We start from the raw sequence: 13,193 nt of genomic DNA, 5'->3' as shown, positions 1-13,193 counted from the left end.
TAAAAGGGCTATTTCTCAAAACTGCCGAAATATCGTATCTACCGAATAAAAGGACTTTTACTGTGTGTGTGTGTGTGGAGAGAGAGAGAGAGAGAGACATCACTATAACGGACTAATTAGGGAACAAACCATTCCAAAGAATGCGTTTTTCCGATAAAGGCGACATCCGGACTTCCCCATGCCAACCCGGACTTTTTCTGATATATCAGAGATTAGTTTGGATCGCATTAACAGTTTTTAAACTGTTTTGGCTACCATTCCGGTACTGTACTGTGTTATAACTTCACTACATTAATCAAATGGTATAATATATATGAGGGGTGTTCAAAAAGTTTGGCAACAGGGTAGTAAAAGCAAAATTAATAGAGATACACATTTATTGAAGTTCACACTCCTTCAACCTCCCCTAAGGTTTACACACTTCTGGAGCCGTGTCATCCACTTAACAAAGCACTCCGAGTACTCAGAAACAGGTATACTCTTCACTTCTGAATTTATCCTCCTGGCAAGGTCCTGTTCCCTTCGAAAACTGATTCCAGCAAGTTTTCCCGACAACTTAGGGAATAGCCCAAAGTCACAGTGTGCCGTCATGACCTGGCACCGTGTGATTTTTGGCTATTCCCTAAGTTGTCCGAAAAACTTGCTGGAATCAGTTTTCTAAGGGAACAGGACCTTGCCAGGAGGATAAATTCAGAACTGAAGAGTATACTTGTTTCTGAGTACTCGGAGTGCTTTGTTAAGTGGATGACACGGCTCCAGAAGTGAGTAAACCTTAGAGGAGAGTATGTTGAAGGAGTGTGAACTTCAATAAATGTATCTCTATTAATTTTGCTTTTATTACCCTGTTGCCAAAACTTTTTTAACGCCCCTCGTATATAATAATACTGTACTGCACACTGATAAACATGTCATTTATGTACCTTATTGTGGTGAACATAGCTGAAGTAGTCAGGTAGTCTGGACTGCTTCTGGCTTTATAGGACTTTTTCCGTTATATAGGAATTTAGTCCGGTAGCTCCTCGAGTCCGATAAACGCGAATTCCGGTCTATTGAAGTCTGTTATATCAAGGTTTTACTGTATACATATATAAATATCCATCCATCATCTAATCCTGTGTTGCCCCATGAGGAGTGTAGGAGCCCGGGGCTAGGCGGATTGGTCCTGACATTAAAGATGAGAGTGACCAGCCTCACTCATCCCTAAGTGGCAGTAAGTGAGCAAAAAACCCCAACCACCCCTTGGATATAAACTGCACTGGCCCAATCCAACTGGAGCGCCTTAATTACCCACTTAACCACCAGGTGCCATAATTTGGTTATATGGTTACCACACAGTGTAGTAAATGGTTTCCTGGTGTACAGGAAACCATTAGGCTTGTCACTCGGTGCAGTCACCCATAAGCGGAAGAAGCCTATGGATGACTGCCTATGGGAAAGAATGAAGGAAAGAAAGACGGAAGATGGAATGTAAATTCACCCAAATGCAGAAGGAATCAGACAGAATGAAGGAAAAAAAGACAGAAGAGGAAGGAAGAGAGGAAAGGGCAGACACCCAAAGCACCATTCCATTGGGTGAGTGGATGGTGAGCGCCCCCACCCACCACAAAAATATATATAATTACATATACAGTATATATATTACCATCATCATCCAGACCACCATCCCCACCCTAGGGAAGGGTGAGAAGTAGCAACGTCCGGACAGCCCAACTGTGCCCATTGCAATGGACCATACTCCCATTCACCCATCATCAGTGGAATCCTGACTCTAAATGATAAGCCAAAAACTTTCACCACATTCTGCCAGTTTCTGTGTGTGTGCGTGTGTGTGTGTGTGTGTGTGTAGATAGACAGATAGACAGATAGATATAAATCTATATCTATCTATCTATCTATATATATATATGGGTGCTGTGGTTGAACCAGTGTCGCATACTAGTATGCTTGCACCCAATCGGCTTAAGACTACGTACACATCCAAAGCCACTACAACACTTCACTCACAAGCACTTCTCACCCTACATACAGTCTCTACCAGACAGCCTAAGCCACTGGGTAGTGATACATTGGCTGTATCGTCCCTGCTTCGGTAGGGATATGCCGGTCCTGCAGTGGACCTCAACAGCGGATGATGATGATGATATATACACACACACACATCCATATTCAGAAACTGGCACCTTCATCTTTTAGGCATTCAACACATGCATGAAGCAAACTAAACCTACAAAATATTTATAAAAATCCTGCCAAAAGTTAGTAAGAAAACAACTAACATTCTAAGTTATCCAATGAAGACTACCAAGTCACTGGATTCAAAATTCTATGATTTATAATTCTGTACATCATACATTCCAATTATTATTCAACACATTACACAACTAGTCACGAGCCTTGTTAAAGGAAAATGGCTGTAGCAAACTATGAAAAAGACAACAAAAATAAAACAATAATAAAAAACATTTATTAGTATATTACTCAGTCAGACTGTCCATGAACCTCTACTTACAAAATAAACCATAACACCAGCCAACAGATAACCTGTGCAATCAAATTTTTAAAAAGTCCTCTAAAACTTTTCCAAATATCTTACAGCAACTACAAATAGCCAACTGCATGTATGTAGTTAATCTAGTGAACCTGATCAAAGAAATGGAAAATGAGTGCAATTAAGTACTTGGGTAGTGTGATGATAAAGATGGAAGTCTGGAGGATGAAAAGCTTGAAAGGGTACAACAAGGAAGAGGGGTTACTGGTTCTTTGAAAGCAGTGACAAAAATAGGTATGTCAGCATGAAGGTTAAAAAAAGGCGCTGCATGACAGTATTGTGATACCACCTCTAACGTATGGAAGTGAGTGTGGACCTTGTTGGAAGGACCCAAGTCAAGAGTGAGAGCAGTGGAAATGAGTTATCTGAGTGGAGCATGTGGAGTTACATGGAGAGACAGACTGACAAACAATGACATGGAGGAGCATTGTGGTGTGGATGTGGATGTGACAGAAGCATTAGGAGAAATACACTGAGGTTGTTTGGTAATGGGGAGAGCACAGAGAGCGAGAGACTGACAAGGAGAGTGTATGTAAGTGAGGTGGAGGGGGGGGGAGGGACGGGGAAGCCAAAGATGAGATGAAGGGATGGAGTGGAGAGGTATATGAGAGAAGGGTGTGTGAGCTGGAGGGAAAGCATTGAAATGGCAGGGAACAGGGAAACATGGAGGCAATTTGTTTGTGGCCACCCCTAACAGGATTAAGGCGTCTGGCAACAGATAGATTGATAGAACCTACTCATAGCAACATATCTGAACATTTCTGCAAAAGAAGTTAGTGGCCAGCATTATGCTTTACCAGTAAACTTTATGTCAACTGTCCCTTTACACTGTCTGGAAGCAGTAAAAACCTATGAGATCTTGCAATACTAACCCGATATTACTGAGGTGAGAAAAATACCAGTTCTACAGTCTTCAACCCCAGACATGTAAACAGATTACTGACCATGATGGTACATAGATTAATGGCACTGCATGCATGAGCAAGAACTGCACACAGCAAGTTAGGACGGCAGATAGATCAATGGTGTTAGGTGATGAATGGTGTGGTAGCGGCGGCAGCAGCAGGGATATTAGTGTGGCCAGGCCACACTGCCACCCTTGAAGCACCACCTACCCTACTTCCCCTTCTGTTTCTTGGACTGTTTACTCTTGGAGGTGTGGCCACCATGTCCTGACTTGGCCTTGGGGACAAGGGTTGGGACAGTGGGAGTAGAAGCATCTGACTGGTTGGGGGATCTTGCACCCTTACCAGGGCCCTTAACACTGGCAGGGGCTGAGGCTGCTTCATTAGCTAAAGCAGTGGCTGGAGAGGGGGCTGATGCAATGGTAGGAGCAGGGACTGAAGCTGGAGTAGTAGCAGGGACAGCAGCTGGAGCTGAAGCAACAGCTGGGGCAGGAGTATCAGCGGTAGCAGGGGCTGGGGTATCAGTAGTAGTGGGGGCTGCATCAGCAGCAGCTGCAGGGGCTGCATCATCAGCAGCAGCAGGGGCTAGAACATCAGCAGTAGCAGGGGCAGGGGCAGCATCAGCAGCATCCATGACAAGGGCTGGAGCGGAATCTTTGGCAGGGACTGGAGCATCAGCAGTAGCAACAGGAGGGACAGAGAAGGGGACAGGAGCAGTGGTGGGGGCTGGAGCAGCTTCCTTGGTGAAGGCTGGGGCATGGGCTGGAGAGGCTTCATTGGTGAAGATCGGGGCTGGGGCAGCATCCTTGGCAGGGGCTGGGGCAGCATCCGTGGCAGGGGCTGGGGCAGCATCCGTGGCAGGGGCTGGGGCAGCATCCTTGGCAGGGGCTGGGGCAGCATCCTTGGCAGGGGCTGGGGCAGCATCCATGGCAGGGGCAGGGGGTAGGGCAGCATCCGTGGCAAGGGCAGGGGCAGCATTAGTAGCATCCATGACAAGGGCTGGAGCGGCATCTTTGGCAGGGGCTGGAGCGGTATCTTTGGCAGGGGCTGGAGCGGTATCTTTGGCAGGGGCTGGAGCAGTATCTTTGGCAGGGGCTGGACCAGAATCTTTGGCAGGGGCTGGAGCAGCATCCTTGACAGGGGCTGGAGTAGCATCCTTGACAGGAGCTGGAGCAGCATCCTTGACAGGAGCTGGAGCAGCATCCTTGACAGAGGCTGGAGCAGCATCCTTGACAGAGGCTGGAGCAGCATCCTTGACAGAGGCTGGAGCAGCATCCTTGACAGGAGCTGGAGCAGCATCCTTGACAGGAGCTGGAGCAGCATCCTTGACAGGAGCTGGAGCAGCATCCTTGACAGGAGCTGGAGCAGCATCCTTGACAGGAGCTGGAGCAGCATCCTTGACAGGAGCTGGAGCAGCATCCATGACAGGGGCTGGGGCAAGGGTAGCATCCATAGCAAGAGCAGCATCCATGGCAGAGGCAGGCACTGATGCAACATCCTCAGCAAGGTGTAGAGCATCCTTAGCAGGAGCAAGGGCAGCATCCTTGGCAGAGGTTGGGACTGACGTGGCATCATTTGCAGGGGAAAAGGTTGGAGTTGAAGCAGGTGGTGTGGGATCTATGGCAGGGGCTGTAGCACTGATTTCTGGGGAAAAAGTAGGTTGTGTGGCTGTTCCATGACTAGGGACTGAAGCCACTTCCTTGCTAGGGAGTGGACCTTCTGTTGAGGCACTCTTGGAAGCACCTTTCTTTCCACCTTTCTTGCTAGACTTTGCTTCTTTAGTTGGTGCTGCTTCCTTTGTTGAGGCTGGAGCTGGAGCAGGCTCATCTCCAGAGGCAATGGCTGGCTCTGGAAGTGCTCCTGACCCAGGGGCAGCTGCTTCTTCAACTGTACATAATAAAGCTTCTTCCGGGACAGATACTTTTGTCCTGTCAGATGAAGAAGCAGCTTTCTTCCCTGAAGCAGCTGAAGCTTTCTTTCCTGATACATAAGTTTCTTTCTTTCCAGGGGAAGAAGCTTCTTTTTTTCCTGGAACAGAGGCTTCTTTCATTTCAGGGGCAGAAGTTTCTTTCTTTCCATGGGCAGAAGCTTCTTTCTTTCCATGGACAGAAGCTTCTTTCTTTCCATGGGTGGAAGCTTCCTTCTTTCCATGAGCAGAAGCTTCTTTCTTTCCTAAGGCAGAAGCTTCTTTTTTCCCTGATGCAGAAGCATCTTTCTTTCCTGATGCAGAAGCTTCTTGCTTTCCTGAAGCAGAAGCTTCTTTCTTTCCTGAAGCAGAAGCTTCTTTCTTTCCTGAAGCAAAAGATTCTTTCTTTCCTGAAGCAAAAGATTCTTTCTTTCCTGCAGCAGAAGCATCTTTCTTTCCTGTGGCAGAAGCTTCTTTCTTTCCTGAGGCAGAAGCTTCTTTCTTTTCAGTAGCAGAAACATCTTTCTTATCACCAGCAGAAGCTTCTTTCATCTCCGAGACAGAAATTTCTTTCTCTGAGATGGGGACTGCCTCCTTTTCACTCCCTGATGCTGTTTTCTTTCCAGAGGTAGAGGCTGTTTTCTTCCCAGGTGCAGTGGATGCTTTCTTTTCTGGAGTTATTTCTTTCTGAGGAGCTGATGCAGTTTCATTTTCTAAGGCAGGGGACGGTGCCACTTCTTTTTCAGGGGCCTGGACATCATCTTTAGGAGGGTCCTGTGCTCCCTTCTTAGCACCTTTGTTGCAAGCTGGTGGTATAGGTGTATCTTTCTTGGCATCTTTGTTGGGACCAGACTTCTTTTTGCCTTCTCTCTTATTGGTGGTGGTGTCAGGTGCCTCTCCTGCAACTTCAATCTTCTCTGGAGCAGCAACTTTGGTCTTCTCTTTAGCCGTTGCTGCTTTACTCTTTTCCCTAGTTGCTGTTTTGTTCTTTGAGGGTGCTTCTACCTTCTTCTTCTCTGTTGCTGCTGCCTCACCATTCACTACAGCTACAGGCACACTGTCATCTTGTTGCTGGGTTGAGGCAGGAGTGGCACCTGTGGGTACTGTGACATCTGGCAGGGCTGAAGTGGTGTCTGTGGCAGGTGCATCCTGGCCCACCTCCACCAAATCGGGCACATCCTCTATGTCATCCTTCCCGTCTGGCATCACCACATCGTTGCCTCCTGCCAGGACTTACTGCCAGCTACCTTACATCATCACAATAAACTGCTACTTACCGGTACCTTACATTATCACAATAACCTGCTACCACACAAAGTCTCACTCCTGCCATCACTAACAATCCATTCCAAACATTCTGGGCAAAAAGACTACTCTACACCACAATAAGGCAATAATTTCATTTACATACAAAAGCTTGCTTGATTCAAGTGCCACTGTGATGCAATTAGTTTATTACTTACTTAAATGAATATCTTTAGTTTGCCTGTGTTTAACATAATTCTATTTTTAACCCCTCCATGGCCGAGCCTCTGGAATTTGTTAGGACCCACTGGCCGAACACGAGGCCGATTTTTCAAGTTTCGACAACTGATTTTTTTTCCCTTGGCAAATTGAAGAGGAACATCTGGCACATCTGGCAATGCAATTTTTGGCTTCCTGGACCCATCCTGTGCAGCGCAATGAAGTATGGAAAAGTGAGCAAATTTATGCAGATGATAATTATACGTGACACTTTTTTTTTTTTTTTTTTTTTTTTACACCCCCAAAATATTTCAATGGTGCTGAAATGGCTTGAAATGACTAGATATGTCTATTACAAACAAAATTAGTACATAATATGGTAGGTTTCATAAAAAAAAAATTATATTTTCACATTTTCTAAATGTTTGTGTTTATGCAAGTATCGTGTCATTTCTGTGGTGTGGGTGGTTTAGTTGGTGTTCAAAGAGAGGTGAGAGAAGATATTTTTAGACTCTAACCAGATGAGGGTCCTCATTTGTGTGAACAAGCCAAACCACTGCGTCTAAAATTCGATACGCGACCCGTGATTAGTGCTTTGCACAAGGGAATTAGAGAAGGGATGGTTTTACATCCATGTATTCACAAGAACGCCTCGTCTGTTTCTGAAATGCTTGTGCAAAACAAGAAATATGTAAATTGAACAATTTCAGTGAATAATATGTACCTATAAAAACATAATTATGAATGTTCCCCCCCATTTAAATACTATGGGTGATCTAATTCATGTGGAATGAGTGAATAAGGATGCTATTTTTAGTCTGTTTCAAGATAATGGGTCCTGCTGTGTGTGTACAGGCCAAACCATCTTGACCAAGATTCGATGCAACCTGGGATATGCATCTCACACATGGGAATTAGTGAGAAGGGAAAGGAAGGTTTGATATCCATATATTCATCATGAGAACACCTCCTATGTTGTTGAAATATTTGTGCAAAACAAGAAATTGGTAAAATGAACAAATTCAGTACATAGTATTTCATGTACTTATCATCATCATCATCTAATCCTGTGTTGCCCCATGAGGAGCATAGGAGCTCGGGGCTAGGCAAGTTGGTCCTGACATTTTAGACGAGTGACCAGCCTCACTCATCCCTGAGTGGCATTACGTAAGCAATAAACCCCAACCAATCCTCGGTATAACATGCACCGGCTCAATCCCATTGGAGCGCCTTAATTACCCACTAAACCACCAGGTGCCATAATTACTTATAAATTAAAATATAATTATGAATGTCTTCCTCTTTTTTGTTTATAATGTTTATTCCTGTAGAGTTATTATTTTTTGGGTGGTTTAGGAAAGAGAAGATACTGGTGCAGCACTTTCTATTCTTGACGTTCTTCCTTTCTTATTCTTGCTTACACTAATACTTGACAGGAGGGGAAGACTGAAATCCAATCATAACTGATTCACGAAATGTTCTGACTGTCTGAGTCATTTAGAGCCTAGAGTAGGTCAGTGTCAACACCTTCCAGACCTCTGTTCCCTTCCCAAAAATTTTTGCAGTTTTCTACAAGTCGCATTGCATTGATGCTGGCGGCCACAAAAGGGTTAAAGAATGCATAAATCTCTAAGGAAAATCACTAATAAAAAGATTCCAACTGACAATCACTAATAAAAAGACTCTAGTTGCTGTATTAAGTTGCTAAAGAATGCAAATTTGAAATACCTCAACACAAAACTATACCAGAATGATTCTGCCTCCCATCAAAAATATTTACATACACATTACAACTAATGAAGGTTCCTAGCACCTCTTCCTTACCAGTCTACATCCTCAAAAACTGTGTAGGTAATAAAATATATAATCAAGTATGTAAGAGAATATTAATCTGTAATCAGTATCAAAAAGTGGGGTGGAAGAAAACAACCAATATAAGTAGAAAACCCACCAGGAGTACCCAGGGAAATGAACCACACATTCACTCACTCATCATACCTTCAAAATTACTGGCTCCACTTCATAGGCGATGTACTAGGCAAATTAACTGCTGAGGAAGAGGTGTGAGGAGGCCTCCAAAATCCATGAGAATATGGCTCTAATATTCATGCTCTTCATCTAACTTAATCCTTCTGCTGCCCGGTCCACCTCTTGGGCATCCTTATATCCCAAACATTCTTGCCTAAACTTTGTCCACGATTATAGGAACAGCTCATGAACACGTCCCATGCCCAAGATGTCAATTTACTACTTAAGCACTTTTACATTTCAAGCCACCAATTCATCTACTTCTTATCCTTCCACTTCCATACCTACGTGAGAGTAATGTCATCACTAACTTCATCAAAATGAATCCTCAATTACTATGGGCTTTCTTTAACTTCCATGCAGGTTTATACAACACAAATACCTAGCCTACATTACTTTTAGCTTTTTCTCAATACAGCCTACATATGCCCTACTGTACTCATTTGCTAATGAGAGACAGAGAAAGAGAGAGGAGGGGGGGGAATAAACAGTTCCATAACAAATTTATTCTTCCATTTTTTCATTGTATTACTGAACTACATCTCAGGCACTAGACTGCAATGAGGCCATTACAGAGAGAGACAGACAGACAGACAGACAGACAGAAGGGGGGGGGGGAATAAACAATTCTATAACAAATTTATTCTTCCATTTTTCTCTGTATTACTGAACTATATATCAGGCACTAGACTGCAATAAGGCCATCACCCTTCTATGCAAATTCCAAAGCATATCAATGCACAAATCATAAACAGCCCATCCAGCCTTCAATGCAAAACCATCCAACACACCACCCTTCATTCAGAGAACTGACATCTCTACAAAAGGCTGGGGTATCTATTATCTTCTACATTGAGGAGAACCATAAAAAAAAAAAAAAATGAAGGACTACTACTGTAACCTCTCAAAAAATGAAGTGATATTTCAAGTACAATTTTTATAAGTTATAATTTGATAACTTTACTCCCACTTCATAAAATGCTGCCAGTCATACACCACATTCCACTGAACTATGGACTCACCTGCATCTGTCTTGCTAGCAGCTTCGAAATCTTCAACCAGCATGGGAACATCATCGTCATCATCATCAATTGGCCCAGCTGCTACATTACCTGCAATGTATCAAGCTCTTCACAAACTCACAAACCTAAAGTAACCTCTGCACTATGAATATGTTTTTGATATACTGCTCGTATTATCTCCAAACACCTTGAACCCTTCTGGTATGGTGGTGTCTTACAACTTATTCTTACCTCCTGGCAATTTTCTTAAACTACGGAAAGATCTCATATCAAACAGGTTAATGAACCAACCCTTCATTTTAAAACATTTCCCCAAAGCTAAGTAAACTTCTCTAGAGACTTCAAGACCAAAACAAAATACATCAATGAATTCACAACGTTAACTTTCTTCATATCTAATCCTGCTGATCTGAAGCAGTTTATCTTTTACACTTTAAGTATTAAAAAACTTCTCCACTGTACACTGATAAAATAGGAATATATTTGCAGTGAATATTAAAAATCTCATGATTAAGAAAATTACAAAAAGCTAACTAACCCATGCCTGTGTTGACAGCTGATGATGCGAGGCGCTTGAGCTGGTTGAAGCCTTCTGCTCCCAGGTGGCTGAGGATGCCAGGTAGCATCTCTGTAATCTGCTTGCTCTCAGCATGTCCAGACACAGCAAAAGTATTGGCATTAAGCGATGCCTGTACTTTTGGGTTGTTGAAGTGAATTACAGATCCATCTTCCTTGATCATGTTCACCTGCACAGATACATAATTCATTAAAACTACACTGAACCATTATCATGTACTATGAATCAACGAAACTTCTTTCCAAACTGCACTAAAACTGGCATGCATTAAAAATGTCAGACCAAGATACAAGGATTTGAAGTCAAAAGCAAAGGAAAAAACAAACTGAGGAAGACATTTCCAAAGATCATCAGGTAATTATTTGAATAGGAGGGAAATGATATAATAAAACAAAACAAAAAGTAAAATGGAGAGAGAGAGGGGGGGGGGGAACTGAAGGGAGTCAGTGAGTTCAGTAAACCAACAACTGTGAAGCCATTATTGTTCAAATTTAAAGGTGACCTTTCCATGACAGGATGGGGGTAGGGGGAGAGTCCAAGCAAATGTTAAGAATGGTAACTAAGTTGTGTAATGTTCACAGTAATAAGATCTTAAAGCCTGGCATAAAGTCAGTTAAGCACACTCTACATCTGACCTGATATTCTATTTTCTGAAAGGTGATCATTCAAAGGTAATCACAAGAAGAATAGCCCAAGCAAATGTGGAGAAAATTAACCGAGCTGTGTACCACTGAGAATAAGGTAATCATGTGGAACATTGTTCACCGTATGAAAAACATTTTTTTTTTTTTTTTTGGCCCCATTTCAAACTAATATATATAGTATAAGAGGTTAGATATGCTACAGCCTTGACGTGACAGCTGTAATGGAGGGTGGAAGATGTGAATGGATAGGTAAATGGTAAAACCTACAGCATAAGCATGTAAGTGAAGAAAGCTGGAAGAATAAATGACAGGGAATGAAAGGGAAGCAAAATTTGAACCTCCAACGGTGGACAGAAAACGAGAACGATTAAACTGCACAATGAAAGGAATATTTCAGAAACTTTGCAGCTGGTGGTAGGTGGAGGCGCTCACCATCCACTCACTCGACGTACAGTAGTGCTGCTTTGGGTGTCAGCCCTTTCCTCTCTTCCCTCCTTCCTTCCTCTTGCACAATGGAAGGAATATTTCAGAAATTTGGCAGCTGGTGGTAGGTGAGGGCACTCACCATCCACTTACTCGATGTACAGTAGTGCTGCTTTGGATGTCAGCCCTTTACTCTCTTCCTTCCTTTCCTTCATTCTTTAATCTTTCTTCTGCCTGTGGGTGACTTTACAGTCCCTCCTCTGTCTTGCTTTCCTTCACTCTTCCCTCTTCCTTCTGCCTACAGGTGACTTTACACCCCCTCTTCTTTCTTTCCTTCACTCTTTCTTCTTCCTTCTGCCTATGGGTGACTCTACACTGAGTGACAAGTCAAATGGTTTCCTGAATACTGGGATACCATTTATTATGCTGGGTGGTAACCATAAAAAATTATGACATCTGGTGGTTTAGTGGGTAATTAGGGCACTCCAATCAGTTTGCCTCTCCAGGGGGTGGTTGGGGTTTATTGCTCACGTAATGCCACTCAGGGATGAGTGGGGCTGGTCACTCTCACCTAAAATATCAGGTCCAACTTGCCTGGCCCTGAATTCCTAGGCTCCTCAAGGGACAACACAGGATTGGATGGATGGGTGGATTTGGCAGCTACCAAAAGGAAAGCTATAAATTATTCTATATGATGCATGGTCCAATGTACAATTAAAATACTGGAAGGATAATGACATAACTTTCTTTAATCTTTCCTCCTTTCTAACATCTATACCCACCACATCATCATTTTTTCTTCCACTTTTCTTTCAACTGAAAAATGTGAAAGCAGCTGGGGTTGACAAGGTGTATGCAAAGATGATTAAGTGTAGCAGAAAGAGTGGCATCAAGTGCATGTTGGATAAGTAAGAAGGCATGGACGAGTGAAACTGTGCCAGCAGAGTGGAAAAATGCTGATTGTACCCCTGTAAAAAAATAAAGGTGAGTGATGTGAGTGCAAGAATTATCATGGCATAACTTCATTGTGTGTGGTAGGGAAGGTACTGTATATGGAAGAATTATTATAAAGTAAGAGAGATATCATAAGTCCTAGTGAGTGATATGCAGGGTGGGTTTAGGAGTGGAAGAGGATGTGTGGATCAAATATTTGCAGAGAGACTGAGATTGGAGAAGGCTTCTGAGAAGGACTATATTGTGTTTATGGCATTCATGGATCTGGAAAAAGCATACCGTACGACAAGTAGACAGAGAAGGACTGTGGAAGGTTTTGCGCATGTATGGTGTAGATAGTAAGCTGCTAGGTGCCGTCAAGAGTTTTTACGATGGTAGTAAAGCATGTGTAAGGTTAAAGGGCATCTAAGTGAATTTCACGATCGGTGTGGGCGTGCGACAAGTTGTGTGATGTCCCCAAGGCTGTTCAACATATATTTGGATGGCATGATGAGAGAAGTAAAAACGCGAGTAATGAAGAGGGGGATGGCATTGGTAATGAATGGTGATGGATGGAATATCTCAAACTTGTTGTATGCTGATGATGCAGTACCACTTGAAAATACCAGACATGAACTTGGTAAACTTGTGTAGGGCTTTGCTGATGTGTGTGTGTGTCGTGCCTTAAGATTAAATGAAAAGTGGTGGTTATTGAGAGAGATGGTCACTCCCAGTGCGATGTT

The 13,193-nt window shown here is 43.2% G+C and overlaps 1 protein-coding gene across 2 annotated transcripts in view; it reads right to left on the bottom strand.

Moving 5' to 3' along the window:
- The window catches only part of LOC145407009 (uncharacterized), a 36,037-nt gene that overhangs the window by 2,724 nt on the left and 20,120 nt on the right, over nucleotides 1-13,193 (bottom strand). For both annotated transcript variants that reach the window (XM_080278022.1, XM_080278021.1), the window contains exons 3-5: nucleotides 10,412-10,619; nucleotides 9,874-9,963; nucleotides 3,664-6,582 (exon numbers count right to left, since the gene is read on the bottom strand). In XM_080278022.1, coding sequence (XP_080134148.1) covers nucleotides 3,665-6,582; nucleotides 9,874-9,963; nucleotides 10,412-10,619 — 3,216 coding nt within the window. In that variant the 3' untranslated portion in view covers nucleotide 3,664. The remainder of the gene's footprint in view (nucleotides 1-3,663; nucleotides 6,583-9,873; nucleotides 9,964-10,411; nucleotides 10,620-13,193) is intronic.

The sequence above is a fragment of the Coenobita brevimanus genome, chromosome 72, assembly GCF_032717465.1.
Source record: "Coenobita brevimanus isolate Jiangsu-jjx chromosome 72, ASM3271746v2, whole genome shotgun sequence".
Lineage (NCBI taxonomy): Eukaryota > Metazoa > Arthropoda > Malacostraca > Decapoda > Coenobitidae > Coenobita > Coenobita brevimanus.
The sequence above is the reverse complement of the archived record's forward strand: the minus strand, read 5'-3'. Positions and strand labels throughout refer to the sequence as shown.